The sequence below is a fragment of the Equus asinus genome, chromosome 12 (genome assembly GCF_041296235.1).
Source record: "Equus asinus isolate D_3611 breed Donkey chromosome 12, EquAss-T2T_v2, whole genome shotgun sequence".
NCBI classification, from domain to species: domain Eukaryota; kingdom Metazoa; phylum Chordata; class Mammalia; order Perissodactyla; family Equidae; genus Equus; species Equus asinus.
Genome location: NC_091801.1, coordinates 75,355,015 through 75,376,655, shown reverse-complemented (window position 1 = coordinate 75,376,655; position 21,641 = coordinate 75,355,015). Strand labels below are relative to the sequence as shown.

The 21,641-nt window shown below is 46.5% G+C and overlaps 1 protein-coding gene across 1 annotated transcript in view; it reads left to right on the top strand.

The window, feature by feature from the left end:
- HHLA1 (HHLA1 neighbor of OC90) overlaps positions 1-16,025 on the top strand; it is a 31,627-nt gene extending 15,602 nt beyond the window's left edge. Inside the window, exons 10-16 of the mRNA XM_014831298.3 lie at positions 1,338-1,577; positions 3,611-3,859; positions 6,525-6,593; positions 6,918-6,992; positions 10,341-10,497; positions 14,303-14,385; positions 15,982-16,025. Coding sequence (XP_014686784.3) covers positions 1,338-1,577; positions 3,611-3,859; positions 6,525-6,593; positions 6,918-6,992; positions 10,341-10,497; positions 14,303-14,385; positions 15,982-16,025 — 917 coding nt within the window. The remainder of the gene's footprint in view (positions 1-1,337; positions 1,578-3,610; positions 3,860-6,524; positions 6,594-6,917; positions 6,993-10,340; positions 10,498-14,302; positions 14,386-15,981) is intronic.
- The last annotated feature ends 5,616 nt before the right edge of the window (positions 16,026-21,641 follow it).

Here is a 21,641-nt window from a genome sequence, read left to right as displayed (position 1 = left end):
TCCATAGTCTGCCTTCCCCCTTGGCACCTCACACAGTGCCTTGTACACAGTAGGTTCTTCACTAGTGTTTCTTGGAGCAAAATGAAGTTTACAATAAATCTCCAATTCCATTTCAGTGGGCTGCCTTCCTTTGTATTTATTTAGGGCACCTCTTACTTATGCTGAGGAAGGACCTCAACTTGTGTGGAATGAGGCTGCTTGACAAGGAGAAGAAGTGGGCATCTTGTGGATTCCCCTTACCTACCCAATTCTGAGGACAGACCTGAGGGTTGGGTCAATCTCACTCCTTCAGAGAGTCCTTCCATGAACTGCCCACCCCCGATTTCAATTACGCCTCCCTGTCTGTGCTCCCTCAATAAACTACCGATGCTCGGGAAGAGAGAATGTGTTTACAAGTTGACACTAATGTTGACGTGCCTGATAATTGGCCACCTGGCTGAGTGACAGTTTGATTGGGAGGCATTTAGCCCCATGTCCAGTTGATCTTGGAGCAAGGACCAGGCTTCTGGTACATGGCGGGTATTACTGAGCCCAGAAGTGAGAAAATGAGGCTGTAGGGCCACCTTCTGCAATTGCGCAGGTTGTACCCTGCACAGAGTTACCTGCCAAAGGGACAAGTCGGGGCTGAAATCCAACACAGGCTCTGCCCACTAGTCTGCAGGCCAGCGTTCGTCCACCCAGAGGAAGGGACCCTATGGGCTAGTGGGAGCCTGGCTTCCTAATAGGCAGCCCCTGCCCCTTAAGCCTTCCTGAGGGGAGAGATAGGGCACAATGAAGACTTGGGCCTCTTCCTCTTTTCCTTCATGGAGCATCCGAGGGCACCGTGTGGATCTCCCTCTGAGCTGAGCCTTCCTGCTGTCTCTGTGGGGCCTGTCTTGCAAGCGATTTCTCCCTGGCAGCCTCTGATTCCCCAAAATTCTACTTCTGGTTCCTAGTAGTAGGCACAGGGCATGTAGAGCAAGCCTATTCCCTCTTCCAGGGACAAGTTCCAGAGCCAGGGAGGGGCTGAGGGCTGTGAAGTGGGCAAAGGACTCTCCCAGGATTCAGCCTCTGTTCAGGAGACACGTCAAATCTCTGAAGCTCTTCAGTCTGACAGCTTTGCATTCTGTTCACAGTACTTCTTCACGCAGCGTTTTCAGAGACTGATATTTTAGCTTAACTTGTCATTCAAGGAGAAACCCTCCTTTTAATGACATGTGGTACTATTCCGAGGAAAGTCTGAATCTCTGCATTCTGTGTATTTGCTGTGCGATGACTTTTCAATGGTGCAACAGTTGTTTGCATCCAAAGGGTCCAGCATATTCAAGCTGCCGTTGACTGTCTGCCTCCATGTGTAGCCACCACGGGGACGGCCGTGACTTCAAAGCTCACATCCACAAGCCAGCAAATGCTACCAGGAACCAGCCGCCCAAGCCAAGCCCAGAGCACCCTAGTGTCTGCTCTGAGACCCTCTCCTGGGACAGAGACAACTCCTCCTTCAGAGGGAGAGCAGTTCGTGGACACAGATATGCCTCCTGAGCTTCACGCCAGCACCCTGGCCACCCTGGACAGCGCCTCTCCCACCCTCCTAGCCTTGGGTAAGAGGCTTTCTCAGCCTTTCCTCTCCTGTCCTGTTTCTCCTTCCTGTTCTCTCTGGGCTCACAGAAATAAACGAAATCCATCCTTTGTCCCTTCTCCACCAACCCCTTTCTTCTTCAGCATCCCTTAAATGAGAGATCCATGTGAGCCAGTATGGGCTCAGTACAGACAAAGCTACGCAGCGGATATCATCGACATAATGTCCTTCTAACATTTATTTGTATAATTTTTTATTTTGAAATAGTTTAAGACTCACAAGAAGCTGAAAAATTAGTACATAGAGTTCTCTGATACCCTTCACCCAGCATCTCTCGATAAGACTATCTTACATAATTGAAGTATATTGTAGAGTAAGGTATTTTTATTTCAGCAAAGCATTTAGCAATATCTCTCTTGAAATTTACACAAAATGCTGAAGTCAACCTGTACGGCAAGGTTAGGTGAATTTGAGCTGGATGGATAATGATGCTAAGAATATGTTAATGACTTGATGCCAGCATGAAAAGCTGCCACTTACGGCATGCCAATAGCTTCCTCCATCCCCATCACCTTTGTGGACACAATCAGTGGTGTTGCCACTGAAGATGCAAAAAGGGTGCTTATCCCATTTGGAAATAAGACACAACTGAGGTAACTCATCAAGAGTCAGAACTGTCTCAGCAAGTTCCAACGATGGACCAGAGTCATCAGAGTTCATTCATTCATTCATTCACTCATCCAGACATATATTTAACACGAGACACCAGGCTAGCTGTTAAAAACCAGCTCTATCAAAGTCCCCTTTCCTTCCTGAGCTCACAGACTAGAAAGTGAGACATAGGCAACTAAACTGACAGTTATGATCCAGCCAAAAAGAGCTGTCGTCCTGGAGAGCCCAGAGAGGGGGCTTCCCGTAGGAGATAAGAACTGTAGGAGTCGGGCCAACAGGGAAATAAGAAGGAGGGAAAGGAATTAACTAGAAAAGTCCTCAATACTATAGCCGGCATCATGACAGTTATACAAAATTAGAAGGGGCTGGCCTGGTGGTGCAGTGGTTAAGTGTGCACGTTCCACTTTGGCGCCTGGGGTTCGCCAGTTCGGATCTCGGGTATGGACATGGCACCACTTGGAAAGCCATGCTGTGGTAGGCATCCCACATATAAAGTAGAGGAGGATGGGTATGGATGTTAGTGCAGGGCCAATCTTCTTCAGCAAAAAAAAAAAAAAAAGAAAGACAGAAAAAAATTAGAAGCTTTCCAGTATAATACGAAAAAAAAGATGGGATTGCTAGTGGCAAGACAAAAACCAAAGAGCTGGTTTTATGTAAGAAAAACTGCAAACCTTCAAAGAGAGTTTCAAAAGCATATTTAAATAAATGAAGTGATATACTGTATTCTGGATGAGAAACCTGAATATTTTAAAGATGGCAACTGTTCTGAACTTATAGAATTTAAATCCTCCAAGGGGATTAGCTTTGTAAAACTTGAAAAAAATTATATTAATTCCTACCATGGGAATGAACAATTGAGAACATGCAGCCATTGCTTCAAAGACCCATGAGAGAAGATTTGTCTTAATAGCAATCCTCTGATCCTGTACGGCAGGCATAGCTATTACTACCATCATCGTCACCATCGCCTCCATTTAAGTGACAGAGCTAACAAGAGTTCAGTGACCTGCCCCAGAGTGTGTACAGCATGAAGGGGCAGGAGCAGAATTTACCCCTCCAGGTCTCCTCATCTCAGACAGCATGACCTTTCCACTGTGTCCCATGATTAGAAACGTATTCCTTAAATTTGAGAGAGAGAGCCCAGTGTCCTCCAAACACATACCCTTGCTGGCTGTCTGAGCGTCCAAGGGATTTTTTTAATTGGTAGTTAGGAAAACAAAGTTTAGTTTGGCCCTTTTATTCCAGTTCAGGGTAGAGTTTTATTTTCCCTATTGGGCATGCCCATTGCATTTGCCCTTTAATAACACGTCAATGTCTTGTCAATTTTATATCGGAATCAAAATGGTAAAGCATAAAAGTGCCCTGTTCCTGTCACTTGTGCAGCTACCAGGAGGGTGGGCAGAACTCCACGGGTGACAGCCACCAGGCAGGCGTGGGCTTCCACACTACCCGTGCCCTGGGCTCAGACCACCGGTGAGAAAACACCTGGAGGGCCTCCCTGGGGAACTCTTTCCTCCACGCCAACATCTTCTGCAGAGGCCCAGGAGGCCGAGAACACAAGGAGCCTTTCTGGGCCTCCTGCTAGGACAGCGGACACACCTGGCAGCCCTTCCCAGCCCAGCCCGACCTCAGGTATGATTCTCTTCATCTCAGCCCCTTTCTTCCTACCTTTAAATGAAGGAACAAATGTATGAATGAAAACTCCCTCTTCACAGGAATCTTCCACCTCCTCTCTCTTCTATGTACCCACTTCCCAATTTCTTCTCCTTTTTCCTCTTTCTCTGTCCATTAGATAAGTGACCACTAGAAGCCGACATTGTTCACTCCAGACAATTCAACTACCTTTTTGGCATTGTGTTAATACATATGAATGCTATTGCATTAGTTACATATACAGCACGCATGCGCAATGTAATGTGACACATACATCAGTTACTGTACAAATATAATTATATATATATCAGTATATAATCATGTACTATGAGGAAGGCCTGAGCTCTAAAGGGCAGGAGAAAAATTGTCAAGTGTGACCCCAATTTTATGTATTTGTGTGTGTTTGCGTGTGTGTGTGTAATAAATATACACAGAAAATAGAAAACAAAACAAAATAAGACAAAAGATGTTCACAACGTAATAACCTTGACTATACCCGGGAAGTAGATAGAATTTTTATTTTTCTTCATTACAATGTCATGAATTTTCATATTTTCTACTCCTGTAATCAGACAAAAAAGACTTATTTCTTTTTAAAATCGCTTTCTCTGATACCTGCAGCCAGAGACCTTGCCTCCACGCTCACCACAGTCAATGGATCATAAAGCTCATCATTACTGGGCGGTTAGTGTCCTTGAACTTGACCCTCCTCCCGCTGGGCCATACTCTCCTGAGGGCCTGGGTTTTTAATCCCCAGTTCCCATGAAACACAAGAGGCCTTCAGTAAAAGTTTGTTGAGTTACCTGGATTTCTTGAGAAGTAGAGGGGAAGGAGCAGATGAATTTTAATGGGCGTAAATATAAAGTCTTGACTTTAGGCTCAAAATCTCAATGGTACAAACACGTCTGGGAATGCAATTTCGACAGCTTTATTCAGTGAAACACCTGATATCTTTGCATAGGGAAAAATAAAAGCTAACAGGCTTAGGTTCAGCCAGCTGGACCACGGCCACCAACACAGCCCTGAGGCTGTGAGCTCTGGTCTTTATTTCAGACACAGCAGGGTTGAAATCCTCACTCCACCGCTGGCTGTGTCTTTAGGCAGTTTTCTTAATCTCTCTGAGTCCTGGTTTTCTGGTTTTCTCGTCTTTGAAATGAGGGAGGCAATACCTGCTTTCAGAGTGGCTATGATGATTGTTAAAGTAGGTGATGGCCGTAAGGTGTTCAGCTCAGCATGTAGCCCCTCAGAACCGCTCAGTCAACAGGAGCTCCTGCTAAGCTGCCCCACGTGCCCATGGTGGCAACACGGCAGCCAGCTTCAGGAGATGCGCTGGGGAAAGGGTCATGGCCAACAGGACATCCTCTAGAGGAGCACTTGTGCCTGCTTTTGCCCTAGCTCCCTATCAGCTCTAATCTTCTGCGATCCTGTAGTCATTCAGTTAACCTGTCAACAGCAATCACAGACAAGTGAACTCTGTGTTCGGGTTGTGGTTAAGACTGCTCAGTTTCTGAACTACACAGAAACACACCTGGGCAGCAAGCATCAATGGACGCCTTTTGTGTTTGGGGGCTTAGAGTCCAGTGCCAGAAGGGGAATCCAAAGAAGATGCTGACCTGCTCTAAGAAAATGATAAGATTTTCCCATGTGGTTGGGTCTCCTGCCTGTAGTCATCTGTAAATGTGTTAAGCTTCCCATCTCTGGTACTAACATGGCGGTCCCCAGGGAGTGGAAGCAGTGTTTAATTCAATGTTCCTGCACCCACAGTCCTAGCAGAGGAGCATAATAAGTAAGGAGCAGCCTGCTTCACCCCTTATCCAACCCCTCTGTGTCATCCCCTAGACTCCAGCCGCAGCAAAAAGTACCCACTGCTCACTTCTTCGGGTTGTTGCTTGTGCTCTTTCCTCTGCCAAGAAAACCCGTTCTCCTCACTAAGCACAGTGCTTCTTCTGTCTCAGAGAAGATGTTGCCCAATCCCCAGCCCCCATCCTCTGTGCTCATCTTGCATGTCAGTCTCACTCCTTTTCTCCCACTTAACCACACGAGTGAAATTGCCTGTTGCATCTTCCTCTCCCTCATTCCCTATAAGGAGGCTGCTTGGCTGGTTTTTCCAGAGGCCAGAAGCTTGACAGCAAGAATCATGTCCTAAAATGGTCCTTAAACCAGGACTTTATGAACATGATCAAAAGACTTGTTGAGATGAGCTCATGTTCTATCATGAAAATGATGGGCCATTTGTAGGGGTGAGGAAGAGCCAAGGTGGGCACTAAGACTCAGATGAATGAAGAACATATTGTTGTCTTTGTCTCTCCACCCAGGAGCACTGTGCTTGGACACTGCCTGTGAACACCATTACACTCCTGTGCAGGTTCATCATTTCATACCAGTATTAGCTGGTTTCCAATGGCACCCAACACACTGTATCATAGTCCCTGATGGGACTTGCCCATTTCCTCCTCGACGCTGGGACTGTCTCCACTGTTGGTTCTATTTCTTAGTGGTTTCTGCATCCTCAACACCCTACCTGGGATCTGGCTTAATAACCAACATTGGTTGACTAGGGCAGGACTGGTGGCGGGGGGTTTCTTCTCCCGATCAGGGGCCCTGAGAAGAAATGCCGGCTCACCTCTCTCTCATCTCATCCCAGGAACTCTCACCCCTGGCACACAGACTCCGAGTCCAACCAAGGCACCGGCCCCCAAATATCCACAGACAGGTAAGAATGTGCTGCTGGAAAGAACCCCACTGCCACAGAGCTTAGGGGCAGGGGCATGGAGAACAGGGGTGCCAGTAGGCAGACCAAGCTGGTTATTATATTTTATGGGTTCCAGTAAGAAAAGAGGCAAGAAAAACTAGTTTGTAAGCCTTACCGTGCTGCTAAATTGCCCTGGGATCTTGGATAAATCACTTCTTTCTTGGCTACAATTTCCCTCTAGATTTGAAGGATCCTTTATCCTTAAGTGTCATGATTCTCTGGTTGTGTGCAGGACCCAAGGCCATTTCATGTTGACTTTTCTGAGGCCATTCTTGCCCCTTGTAGGTGATCCGTCTGCACCGTGGCCGGTGACCCCCGGAGAAGAGCCAGCCCTGGTCCCAGGACCCCACCAAGTGTCAAGTACGTACCAGCGCCCTGTCACTCCCGTTGTGTTTGTTTGCTTTGGACAAAGTTGTGTAGTGTAATAAAAAGAAGTTTGTTGGGTAAATTTAGATTCAGACTGCTGAGATTCACATCCTAGCTCTACCATTTACTGGCGAGGTGGCCCACAGCATGCAATGTGCAGAATTCAGTTTCCTTGGCTATAAAGCGAGAATAATAACAATTATTGTGGGTACAGAAAATGTCTTTTTTCCACGAGGTTTTGTATTAAGTAAGATAATGGGTGTGAAAGTGACTTGGAACTACAGAGCCCCATGTAACTTAATTCAATCAAGCTTTACGGAGTGAACGCCTGCTGAGAAAAGTGCTGTGTGCTTTGCAAATGGAAGCTGTTCCTATAATGAGCATGATGTTGGCAGAGGGCAAGGGAGGAGTAAAGGACAACTCCAAAATTCAACCCCCGCTCGCTGGGTGCAATTTACTTTTATTCCATTTTAAAGGATGCAGTGCCTTCCCCATCCCTGCACGCTTGAGTCTCATGGAATGCTAGAGGAAATCATTTCCTGGGCTTCTATCTGGTTTCATAGGACTCCTGAACGAGGCTCAGGACTTTGAGTTTCTGTGGTTTGTGCAGCGTTTCCCCATCTTTTGGATGTCTCACGCTCCTGTTTTCTGTTGAGCCAGTTTCCATAGGAGAGAAATGGATACAAAGTGAGTCTTTCAGAGCTGGTGGAGTCCTCAGGCCCCTCCCACTCCTGGATGCCTTTCTATACTAGTTTCCTGAATGTTCCCGGACCATCCAGTCATATGTCAACGGGGCATTATTAAATTCCTGGAGCCCGCACAGTCTCCTTTTTCATATCGCCTAAGATCTGCCTCAGCCGGACGCTCACCCTGCAGTGAATGGTGAATGGGCCTTTCAGACACAAAGGCGTGATTATGCTACCAAAGGAAATTACAGCCTTTTTTTTCTAGGGGTTCTAGAGAAACACATTAGTGGTGCGGATGGGGGCAGTTGTCAGACTGAGTTTTAAAAAACAAGTTGACTATATGTCTATAACTTTATCTGTATCCATCTGTCTATCTATCTATATAGCTCTAGCTCCCTCTCACGCATGCTATCTCGCTCTATCTATCTATCCATCTGTTCATCCATCCATCTATCCATGCATCCATTCATCCACTCATCCATCCATCTATCCACCCATCCATCCATCTATCTACCCATCCAACCATCTATCCAGCCTGGCAAGGGTGAGATCCCCAGGGCCATACCAAGGAGTATGGATCTCTTCTGAGGCAAGTAGGAGTAATAATCAGATTTGTGTTGCAGAAAGGTTTTCTGGCTGGAAAGTGGAGACTAAAGGAAGGAGAGTGGGAGCAGGGCTGGTGGTGAGGAGACTGTTGTCCTAATGACAGCCAGAGATGATGGGGGCTGGAACTAGGAGGTGACTATGTGGACAGGGAGTCTTGAGTGATATTCAGGAGATAGAATCAAGAGAAGGTGATGATGGTGGAGTGAGTACCAGGAGGGAACCAAAGTTCATGCCCAAGTTTGAGTGAGTGTCATTTCCTGACATGGAGAAGCACAGGGGAGGTTGGGAAGGAGGGACGGGCATGGGAATCCAGCCTGAAGAATGTTAACTGTTTGAGTGGTAAAGGAGGTGGTGACGAGCACAGGCTCCAGCGTCCGATCTTGCCAGAGTCACTACCTGCTGTAGAACTGATCAAACTGCAGAATCACTCAGACCCTCAGTATCCTCTTCCATAAAATAGTACTTCTGATACCGGCCTCTCATAGCTGCCTGATTTTATGAGGAGTAAATGAAACAATGTATGTAGAGAACTTAGGAAAGTACCTGATGCCTAGCTGTTGCTGAATAAATGTTAGAGAAAAAAGTCATGGTATATTTATGAAAATTGACCCATGTTCTGGGGGGGCTTAGTGTTCTAGTTGACTCAGGATAAAATTTGAAATACGTTTCTTTTCTACATGTTTTGCTAATCTTTCTCTAACCATATGAGCCTTTTTCTCCACTTTAAGAAATATAGAGCTGCTGAATTCTAATTTTCAAAAAAGTAAAAACATGACATTAAAATATGAAACAAACACATGTCTAAGATGTTATTTGACTATGAATTAATGAGGAAAACAGGGAGATGTTGGGATTGGTTCAATGAAGTTTGAGAAATAGGGATTTATATAGTAGGTCAAAGGAATTTTGAAATGAATTTGCTGATTGACATCTTCCAGCAATAAACTCTTTTTTTTTTTTTACTGGACAGAAATCAATTGCACCTTCATTCATTTACATCGCTATGGACAGGAATTCTTTGCATTGCCCTCACGTGAGAATCATTTACATGGCTATCAGTTAACCTCCACCCCTTCAGAATTGTAAAACCACCTACTCAATAAGTCAATTAAAGGCTCACCCCCCCATATAACAAGCTACTCCCCACAGAGTCTGCTATACAACACCCAGAATTGCACCAGAAGGACGCCCTGTCGTTCTTTTTGCATATTTCCAGGTTTTAGATCATTTTTCTTGATATTGATTAGTGATTCTTTGTTGGAAGATTATTATCAATATCCTAATATAAACTTCAGGTCACTAGAAGGCGAGCTCTGTGGGAGGAAGTCTGTTTTCCTTCTTATTCATTACTGTAGCTCTAGTGTCAATTAGCCTGCCTGGCATGCAGTGGATGCTCGATAAAGTTTTAATGAATAAATCAATATTAAAAGTTATGATTTATTGTTTATTCCATACCAGGAACTTTGCAATATGCTTTGTATAAATTGTCTCATTTAATCCTCCGAGTCACCTAAGGTGACACATATCCACCCCCATATACACAGTCACACACATGTGCATACATATACCCATGGACAGCCATGCAAACCACATATACCCATGTGTGTACACATATGCACACACACATGCACACATATGTCCTTGCACACACATCCCGTACCCTCTGTACCATCAAGTTACTCTCCATTTTCCCATCAGCAGACCATTCCCTTGCATGATGCTGAGTCATCATGTACTCTGTCTCTTACACTGGAAATGTCTCCACCTGATCTGTTTCCGTACGCTGTTTCAGATCCTTGTTTAATATTTCCTCCTCAGTGAACCATCTCTGATTTCCTTCAGGAACTAGATCCCCACCTCTCTCCACTTGTCTCTTGGAACCCACTCAGCAGCTTTCCCGGGCAATGGCGTAGCAGCACTGTGTTTGCCTGTCTGTCTCAGAGGTCCCTGAGATCAGGGGCAGGACTGGAAGCACCTAGCACAGTGCCTCACAGGGAAGAAGTTTGCTAAACTCTTGTTGATTTTAATGGTCTGGGATTACATTTTCTAGGGTGTCCTCAGCCATTCCCCAAAGAGGAGGCCATGACAGCTGCTCCTCTCACCCTGGCCATCCAGAAGCTCAACCCTTGTCTGATGGAGCTGTGCCGCTTTTTCCAACAATGTCTCTGCATGAGCCAGAGGACAGACCCCAGGATGGAGGCCATGAGGTAACCTGGGCCAGCTGCTGCTTTTCACGTCCGGTATTTAGGGGCTTCTCGTGCTGTGTGGATTCTTTGCAGGTCACAAGGTGGCCAGGTGCTAAATAACCCACAGACAGGTGACAGGTGTCCCTCAAAGAGTGGTCTCTCCAGTAAGTCCTTTACTAGACTGTCACCTCTTCGAGAGCCAGAATGAAACCTCTTTCATTTCTGGGTCCCCAGAACCAAGTACAGGACTTGCTTGACACAGGAAGTTCAGTTGAGTCAAGTTGAGTCAAGTCTAATCAAGTTGAGTTGAGTTGAACTGAGTTGTGTCACATCTGGTGGAATGATCACAGAGAACTTTGAGTGGTCCCTGAGCCCTAATGCCCTCAGCCTGGTGAGATTTGCGAGAAGAAAATAATTAGAGAACGTGTCCATCTAAAGTCTAGGTCTTTCACAAATCCCTAGCAGTCATTTGCCAGCCAAATGAGAAGATTGTAAAAAGAAAATAAGAAGGCAGCGTCCATCTTCTATTAAGAAGGTCTAGGTGTCGACATTATCCCCTGCCCTGGAGTGCAGACATACCATCTTTTCTTCTGGGATTTATTCTTGGTTGTAGACCCAGAACCAAGCCACGTGGAGGAAGACTTCTGCTCCAGTGGCCTGGGGCCAATCTCTCAGATCTTTAAGGTTATTTTCAGAATCTACTCGTGATCCTTCAGCTTTTCAAATCTCCATCGTCCACTGGCTCTGAGCCCCAAGCTCAGGTTTGCAGCCTTTTTCCATCCCCCCTTTCTGGCCCTGGTCTTGGTCCCTCAATCAGTGTGGATGTTCCACCTGGAGAGGAAAATAAGAAAGATCCATAGACCGAGGGTGACAGCAAGCAAAGTGAAGGCATTTCTCCACTGCACGAGCTGATGCTACAGAAGAGAAAACTTTTGCAACAATACTTTCTTACAGGATCAGCCCACTATCAGAACCTTCTTCCACGAACTCTTTAAATCAACAACGTGTTTTGAGTCTCCACCATCTATCAGTTATGCTCTGTGCTGAGCCACAGGAATAGAGAGGGGAACCGGAAGTAAACCCAGAACCTGAGGACATCATAACAGAGAGGAGGAAATGGTCATAAACACAAGTTAAAATATGACGTAGTAAGTGATAGAACCAAGTCATGCACACAGGCAAAACCTATTAATCTCATCCCCTTGGAAAAAAAATTACCTTTGAAAAATCTATATTGCAAATATTGGCTAGAAGGATAAACAGGGAAGGCAGAAGTTTCCAGAAAGAAGTTTTGAGTTTAAATTTAGAGAAATGAAGCCTCTGTAAACCTGAGCTTATTTTTTCTTTTCCCTGTATTTTAACTTAATAGTGAATTTTTCTATAAACTCATAGTACATGTTGAATATGGGCTAAGAATAACAGAGTGGGAGGCTGGCATTACTCAGTATGTTTGTTGAATAAGACAGCCCCTGTGATCAAAGCATCATGGTTTAGTGGGGAAGTTGGCCATGTAAAGAGACAAATCACAGGGAGGTATGACAAGTGCAACAGCAGATTCCGAATATGGGCTGTGGGCCCCAGAGGAAATGACTAATAGGGCTTGATGGAGGAGCAGGAGTTTTCCAAGCATAAAATGGGAGAGGCCACTCCAGGCAAAAGAAAGAGCGTATGCAAAGATGGAGAGCGAGAGGCAGCCTGGAACATCTTAGGACCACCAAGACGTTCAATGTGGCTGCAGCAAAGATGGAGGCCACTGTCCTTGGCGTATGTCCCTATTCAGGAACACTTTGTCCTTTCTAGCACCTGGTTAGCGCTTGCAAGGTTTTGATTTTTTCCACAGCTCCAGTTGCTTCTCCCGGCTTTCCATTCCCTTCTTCATTCTGAACAGATTGAGCTCAGTCCCCAGGGTAGTTTGATAGCCTCTGTGTTTTGGAAGCAGTTTTTTGTGGTTGTTAGAAAAAAAATCTTGTCAAGCTGCACACTGTCAAGTCAGCAGTGAGGGAAATGGGACTAGGCCACAGAACCAAGGCCCTCAAAGCTAGGAAGTGGCTTAGCATGCTGTAGGAGAGTGGGGTTTAAACCAAGCAGACCTGGGTTTAAAGTTAGGCTCTGACACTTATAAGCTATGTGGGCTAGTCATTTAACCTATCTGAATTTCAGTTTATCTTCAAAATGGATATAGCCCCGTCTACATCCCCAGCCACGTGTTGCCCAATTCCAGGAGCACCATTCATGTAGAAGGGTAGCAGCCTTCTTGCCTATGTTGCCAGATTGTGGTGAGAAGAAATGGAAATGAAATGAAATCATTTCTCTAATTGGTCCTGCACAGCCTGGAAAGCTGCACTCAGTGGTTGCTGACTGATGAGGATGCACTTGTGGTTGTCGGTGCACTGCTCTCTTGTTCACTCTCCTAGCCAAGCTTGAATTCCACCTGTAGCATCCTTGACATGTTGTAGCTGTGGCAACAAAATTCCTAGTGGCCATGTCAGCTGTTGAGCAAGCTTTTGAGATGTCATCTTGAGAATATAAGGTCACAGGCTCACAGCAAAAGTAGCCCTGGTGGTATTCATCACTCCACTCGACTCTCAGATCCATTCCCTGCTCTTTCTCTAATCTGCTCTGTAATGAAGGGGGTTGACTGGTACATACTACATTTCCCAGAATACCTTGCCAGCCAGCTTCCTGTTTATCCAATGGGAGATATTGGCAGGAGATCGGAGGACAGTAGAGGGGAGAAGCCAGAAATTTTCTCCCCCTGTATTTCACATTAAACAATATTTCCCCTGTTGGTTCTTTCTAATCTCTTTTTAGGTTAGAGTTCTTCTAATCCCTTTATATTTAGTTCCCAGTATTAAATTCGCTCTCTAGAACCACCTGGGTTTGTTTTTTCCCAGCTGGGCCTTGACTCATCTTGGTCTTGTTGTCTACTAGAATGGCAATGTGTTCTGGCATGGAGTGGCTTACTTGGGTTAATTCAGGATGTCTGAGCAAATCGGTTCATCTCTGTCCCTCGGTTTCCTCAGTTTTGCAGTGTCTTGTAAATAGAATGTGATAGAACCTGGGAAATCTTTACAGCCAGCTTTACTTGAGAAGTTAGTCACTCCCCAGAGCGTGCTAGCATCACAGAATGATAGAGATGGAAGAGAAATTAGACAGTGTGTAGCCCAACCTCCTCATGCATCAGGTGAGGGAGTAAAAGGGAAGTGAATTCCCAGACTCCCACACTGAGCTGGTGACACAGCCCACACTGAAAACTCTTCTTCCTAATAATGTGATCAGTGCTCTTCTCGCTGAAGTCCTTTGAAGGAATCCTTGCAGCCACCAGCCAAGAGCCAAGGATATTATTTTGCAAAGTATTTTCTGCAATGTCAACTATAACAGCACTGCCCTCTTACTCCATCTCACACAGAAAACCAAATAAATGAACATCATCATTTATTGAGCACCTATTATAATAAGTCTGGCACTGTTCAGGAACTTTGCAAACGTTATCTCATTTAGTGCTATGAGAACCTATGAGTGTAGGTTCTATTATTGCCTTTTGTTTATATGTGGAAAGACGAAGGCCCAGAGAATTAAGAAATCAGCCTGAAGTCACACGTTCTAGTAAGTGATGATGCTAGGACTAAAAATAAGTCTTGTTGACGCTAAATTCTGAGCGTTCTCCTACTCTGCCTCATTCGCTACTTCTCCTCCCATGCCCTATAAAGATGAGAAGTGGGTTCTTTGCAGTGAATACTTGGCCATTATGACTTTTTTTAGTCTGATTGTCTTCTAACGGCCACAAAAAATAGTGATTGCTCTCAACTCTGATCTAAATCTTTAGGTACTGTCTTGAATACTATTCCTGGTTTCTGAAGAATGCAACATACATCTGTCAGAGGGTGAAAAGGTTGTCCCACTCGCTCAGTAAGTACACAGCTTGACTACATTGTAGCTTAGCGATGAATGCATTATATGCAAGAGTTCTAGAACTCTGAGAGATTTTCCGACCTTAGCAAGGAGCCAGTAGAGAGAGGTGGAGCTCATCTAGTTCGTCGTTAATTCTAGACAAAAAGAGTCTAGAGTATGTCTGATTTCCCTTCACCGAACAGTTTGATGTTTGCAATAAGGTATAGAAAAAAAAAAGCAGGAGTCATCCCGACGAAGCAATGCTGCTTTCTGTGTGATCTTGGGCAACTTGCTTCTCCTCTCTGAGTCCCATGTGAGCTAAAAAGACAAACAAACAAAGAAAATTCAAACAGAAGACAAACCCCGTGTAAACACTCAAATTCCTGCCCAAAGCAAAATGGATACAAATAATTCAAGGAAAGAAGGCAGCATGAGGTGCTGGAAGCAGGGTGTATGGTACCTCTCGCCTCATCCTGGTGGCGTCAGAGCCCCATCTACTCTCAGGGGTGCCAGACATCGGCTTTATTCTTTCTCCCGCTTTTGCAGACAAAAGTGGCTGATCTAGTCTGTCGGGTCCCAAAACCAATGGTTTGGCCATTTTATTGTGCCATCCACCTGGACTATCTGGTCTAAGGGATTCTGGCCTCCTAAAAGTCGTGGAACTATACTGAACTCTGTGAAAAATCCCTGCTTAATGTACCCCAAATATAAGCTGGGTGTTCTATGGCCCAGTCTTGGCAATGTTTTACATTAAAACAAACAAACAGTTTAGCCACCCAATCCTTCCTTGTGGGTCTTAAAGAACATTGAGTGGATTCGTGATAACACTTCTTAGAAACGCTTCCTCTTCTTCTTGCCCTCCATTAGCTCTCACTTCCCACAGCTACCATCTCAAAGCCCCTATCCAGGCTTCATTTTCCAATGGATCACTCACTAGCACTCCTAAAATCAAACTTTCTGGCTCTCCTCTATTTCCACATCCCTCCTCTTGTTTATTTTCTCTTCCTTTTGCCTCTATGCTTTCTTCTCTCTCAAACATAGCTCCCTTAATTCTTGTGCAAATCCATCACCCCACTTCTGCCTTCTCTTTCTATCATCGCCTTTATTCTGCAGCACAAAAGCCAAGCATCTGCAGAGGGGAGGTAGGGGGCTCAGTAGTCAAAGATAGAAATCCCTTAACCTGCTGTGGGGAGAGGGGATAGGAAATCTTGCAGCGACTTATAATTGAATGGCTCTCCTTTCATCCTTGCCACGTTAAAATCTCTACACAAACAACGTATTACATTTACTGAACAACATATTAATGAGTCTAGATTAGCTGTATGCACACTGGGGAGATGAGGTAGATACAGCTGGGTATTAGAAAAACATCACTGGGCAGAGAATGGAGAAATGAGGGCTGCTCCCGACTCAACTTTGCTGCTAATTAGCAAGAGGGTCTTGCACAAGTCCTTTCCGCTCTCTGACATTGACTTTGAGTAACACGCTGTCCAGTGCATTCCCACACACTTGCCTTCGGGAAGAGCCTGGGCCATCACTCTTGCTGTCAGAATTGATGTCTCTGTAGCATTTTCTTCTCAGCACCTTGAGTTTCCTCTTCTTTTTTTCTTTCAGCCTTAAAACAAAAATGCCTTGAGAATATCTGCAAGTCTGTGTGAGGTCTTGAAAGAGCAATGGGACCTAACAACAATGGGCAGCATCTCTCCACCCTGGCCCCTGGTCCAAGTTGGCTGCATTGCAGAATTCACCCAGGCTCCAGCTAGATCATCAATTAATTGAAAGCAGTCCCTTTTGGAAGTAGCATTTCTTTCTCTCCTGTGAATCTGTTTGAGGTATTGAAGGTGGAAGATGACATGTTAGAGGCCTCACAGTTGATGCAGTAATGCCAACTCCCCTGTCTGCCCCAAGGTCACAGAAACCTGATATCTATGCCCAAGAAACTCCCATGATGCTTGCAGTAATTCTGAGACTGAAGAAATGGGGTTGAGGTGTGACATTAGCAGGAACAAACCAGTCCAGGCACTGAGACTCTGACTAGAACCGAAAGTGACTTAAACTTGGCACTTTAGGAAGGCAACACAAGGATAAACGAGGAAAACTGAACCTGTACCCTGGGGAGATTCACATCCGATTTCTCTGTACAGTTTACTAGAAGTTGGTTCTGTGTAACTAATCAGACTTGCTGTACCATGGGGTCCAGATAATCTCCCAAGCCCCCTAAGTAGGAGGTGATGAGAACCTTATCTCAGGAGGAGGAGAGAGTTGTTCTTGTTGATGTCTTGTCTTGATTCCTCTCATGTGCCCCCCATACTTGGGGGTCCCTAGGAGCACGCTCAGGTTCAATGATTCACTAACAGGACTCACGGAACTCAGAACAGTTGTTAGATTCACATTTACTCTTTATTACAGCAAAAGGACACAGACCCAGATCAGCAGAGGTAAAAGGTGCAGGGCGGAGTCCAGGAGAGCCCAGACACGAGCTTCCGCTGTCCTCTCCAGTGGGGTCCTGTGGATGGCACTTACTCTGCCAGCAGTGGTGTGTGACAACATTTACAGACCATTATCAACCAGGAAAGCTCATCTGAGCCATGGAGTCCAGATTTTTATTAGGTGTTGGTCATGTGGACATGAAGTGCCCTCATGGCTGACTGTATGTGGTCTCCAGCCGCTCCAGAGGTCAAACCAGCACAGCGTGACCTGAGGCCCCAACTATGAATCACATCCTTGGCTTAGACTATCTGGCATGGCCCAAAGCCCCAGGTGGGGAAAGACATTCTCATCAGGCAGGATATTCCAAGTGTTCAGAGGTGGTCTCCCAGGAGCCGTCCAAGGGCAGAGCTTTCCTTGGAAGTTGCAGGGTTGAACATCGTAGCCCTGCTGAGTCAGCCCTCTGCTGCACACCCACTCACTGAGGGGTCCCCTTATTGTATCAGATCCCTCTTTACTGTTTCCACGTCTGCAGTTGCTCCAATATCCCTGTAAATGCTGAGTCAATATGCAAAGCATTACTAAACAGGTTTACTCTTTCTGGTGGACCCACAAGGACTGCTGAGTCCCTCACTATGGGGACAGCTTCCCTCTCGATGTGTCTGGAGCCCTTGTTCCACTCTCTCACCTTAGTCACTGCCTGGCCATCAATCTTCCACCTTTTTGAGATCTATACCTTCTCTTTGGTGAGAAAAGTCACCTTCCATTTGGGGTCCAAGTAGAGACAGTTTTCCCCATTGGAAGACACTTGGGAGCCCTTGCACCACCTGTGAACAACTGGTCCTTGGGGAGGCAGAACTTGAATTTTGGGGGGAGAAGCAGCCAGATGCTTCCCTGTCTGGCCATACACAGAAAGATTTCTTTTGAATCCCCAGAACTCTTGAGAGCCACTCAAAGTTATGCAAATGTAAAGCTCAAAAACAGCTGTTATCATGACTTTTGGGGCCTGCAAAGGGCCCTCTAGTTTACTGAGGATACAGTAAATTTGCCAAGGCAAAGGGACTCCAGTTTGGATCGGAATCAAGAAAGGAGCTCCATTCATTAGGTGTGGGTTAATCTGACTCGGCCCTCTCTGACGGATGAAGTTGATATTAATTAAGGATCTTTGGCAAGAAAGGATCCCTGAAGTGCCCTAAAGAGTAATTTATCATCAGGGAAAGTAGGATGGACTGATGACTTGGTCCCAACACCCCAGCTCTCTGCTTATGGGGAAAGCCCATGTGGACCCAGCCACCCCATACTTTGGGGATAATGACTGAGCGTGACTATAACTTTTAAAAGCCCACATGCGGATGACCTCTGAGGCCCGCGCAGGGATCTGACCTCGAAGCAGGGACAAAGGCTCAGAGGACCATATGGGACTGGTTTTCTAGGATCACACTATCTGTCACAACAGCAGCCACAGCAGGTGGAAAATGGGGCCCAGAGCAGACTGACCCGAGCCTGGAGTCCACGGTCTGGTGAAATTTAAGAAGTTTGAGCCCTCCTGATTGAATAAGTCCTGATTTGGGATGCTTAGGGCAATGAGGAGGCCTCCGGGGCTGCTACTATGCAGGAGCTCCTGACAATTTGTACATATGTGGCCACCAGTGGTTTGCTGATGAGATGAAAGAGATAGGACAGTTACTGTCCCCCAGCAGAGGAAGGAGACGGTGCAGTTACACGTGTAACATCATTAAACAGGATTCTTGCCGGAGGCAAAGGCACAGGTGCATTTCTGTCTATTTCATTTATGCCCCAAAGACAAGCTAAATTGGCACGAGAAAGGGAGGGAGGGGTGGGGGAGCAGGGCCTTGGGGGGGAGGAGAGAGGGAAAATGGAAGAGGAGGAAAGGTATTGTGTGTGTGTTTCTTAGTCCCGTGTGTGTTTCTTAGTCCCATGTGTGTTTCTGTGGGTTTGTGTGAGCATGTGGCTGTGTCTGCCTCTTTCTGAATAGTTGCACTTGTGTTGAGGGTTTGTGTGAGTATGGAAATCGGATGCTTTTGTAATACAATCTGTAATTTTAAATTCTCATACAACAACCTTTTTTCTCTTCTGTCTGAGTTCTTGTGAAAAACTCACTCTCACCCCACTCCACCAACAGAGAGAGAAAGACCAAGCCTCCTGGGACACACTAGGCCAGTAGTTCTCAATCAGGGGTGATCTGGAGCCCCCAAGGGATGTTTGGCAGGGACTAGAGACATTTTTTGTTTGTCACAACTTGGGGTGGGGGACGGCTACTGGCATCTAGTGGGTCAAGGCCCCACAGGCCACTAAACATCCTACAATGCACAGGACAGTCCCCACAACAGAAGATCATTGGCCCAAAATGCCAACAGTGCTAAATTTGAGACACCCCGTTGTAGGCCACACGGAGAAAATGAACCTTCTCAAATCCCCATGAAGTGTCTAGAACAACATACCTATACAGGGTGTTATTATGCCTTAGCAGTGAGCAGCAGTTGTGCCCTGGAGATGCTGAAAGGATGGATTTTGTTACATTGGACCCCACATCCCCATTGACTTAATGCTTTAGGAGATGGTGTAACTTACACGCTAGTGAGAAAGGACTAGGGCACGTAGCTTCATTCCTCAATGCACATGAGACACGGAACAATAATTAATGACCTATAAACAAAACTTCAGGGCGCAAGGACAGCTAATTATTTGAAGCAGCCCTTCTGTGGCTTCTGTAAAGGCTCAGGGCTCCCCAGATTTAATCGCTGGAGGAGCCCTGGTTCTCCAGGAGACAGTGGTAGAGTGATCAACACAGAGCGTCCTCAGCCAGGCCAACCAGTAAGCCAGGAAGGACCCCATCACATGAGCCAGACATACGCCTCAACCTCGAAGACCAACTTGTGCTGTGTGTACAATGGAGCTAATGCTCCATCTTGCTGCTGCAGAGATGAGAAGGAGAAAATCCTGTAAAAATATTTGTGGTGCATGATAGGTACTCAGTAAGTGTTAGTCCTCCTTGTTAAAATCTAGAAAGGGAACAATTCACAAGGGGGCTACAAGAGGAGAGATGGAGCAGGGACTCACTGAGCCCCTGCTGCCTACTGCGCCCCTTCCCGGGCTCACCTCACTCCCACAGTCTTAGGGGGATTGTCCCCATTTAGCAGCTGCGGGAGCCAAGACTGAGCAGTGACAAGTTCAATGTCCCACTACTAACGAGTGAGCAGGGCTGGCACGGGGACCTGGCATGTCTGATTAGAAAGCCCCATCTCGCCCAAGCCCACAGCTTGGGCAGAAAACCCCTAAAGGGGAGAGGCATAGAATTCCCAGGCCTGAGGCCAGGAACATATAAGAAAACATCACAGAGATCCTCTTGCTGAAGAATTAACTAGACCTGACAAAGCCAGCCCTTTTCCTCGCAGGAGAGCCCGTGTGACTTTCATCGGTCTTTCATCCTCCAGAGCTCCCTTGACGACCCCGAGACATAATCCCTGGGCCTCCAAACCTTTGAGGTGGAGTGAGGGGCATGGAACAGGGCAGCCTTTGTTCTCTGATTAGAGCCTGGGTCTTCTCTGAGGCTCAAGATGGGGCCTCTTAATATGGAGCCTCCACCTGCTCCAAGCCATAGTATTACGATGCCTGCTCCCCCCACAGAGGCAGCCCACCTGTCAACGTTCATGAAAGGCTGTTCTATTGATGTGAGGAGGGGGAGGCGATCACATGACTAAGGGTCTTTCTTTGGGGTATAAAGGGCTCAGTCACCATCTTGTTCAAAGCCGAGCATCGTTCATCCAACTGCTTTCGAGTGGGACCTTCACGGTAGGCACCCTCTTTGCCTGATGGGGTGGGGAGCCAAGAAGGAGGAAGAGAGGGATGGAGGGCGAGGTGGGGAAGGATGGAGGGATGGAGGGAGAAATGGATGAAAGAAGGGAGGGAGGAGGGAGAGAGGGAAGGAAAAAGGGAGGGGGGGATGGATGGAGAGATGGAGGGAGAAATAGATGGAGGAAGAGACGGAGGCAGGGGCATTTCAAGGAGTGTCTGAGATCCAGATGCTACTCCAGGATGTTCTAGGAACTCAAAGCCACTCTGAGCCCTTGTATGAGGAGACGCGATGCCTGAGGGACAACACCTGGTGAATCTACCTGAGAAAAAAAAATCTACCAAGCCACATCAACGAGGGTCTTACAGACCTGTGTGGGCCATTGACTCTCCCCAGGGCACCTGATGCGGAAATATAATAATCATCAATTATGGGCCGGCCTTACTGAGTACTTAGTACATGCCAGGCATGTGACCCACCTTTACAAGGATTACCCCATTTAATCTCATGATGCCTTGATGAAGAACCACCATTATGGGTATTTTACTGCCCAGGAAAGCGAGTTCCAGGCAGCTTCGGTGCCTGGATCAGGGGACTCAAAGAGTCAGGGCAGAGCCTGAGCTCCCCACCCCACCCCAGGTCTGTCCAGCTAGAAAAGCCTTGCTCTTAGACACTTTTTACACTGTAAGGAATTGGTCATCAGGACCCTTGGTGATTAGTGAGCCAGGTGTGTGCAAATGGTGTGTGCAGACCAAGGTGAGGCCTGGGGAGCCTCAGTCCCACTAGGACAGCACTGCCCCATGGAGCCACTGACAGCCCCATAGTCTTCCTTGGACAAATTAGGAAAAGGTAATCCTTCCTCCAGGTGGACACAGGCCTGCCCCCAAGGACCCTGCCTTGGCTGACAGAGGGGTGCTGGATTTCAGCAGCAGCCCGACACCATCCCAGCCACAGCCCCTAACGTGCATGTCCCCAGACTCGGGTCTCCCTCACCATTGTGGAGCGCTGAGTAAGTGCTGCCACCTCTGTCTGG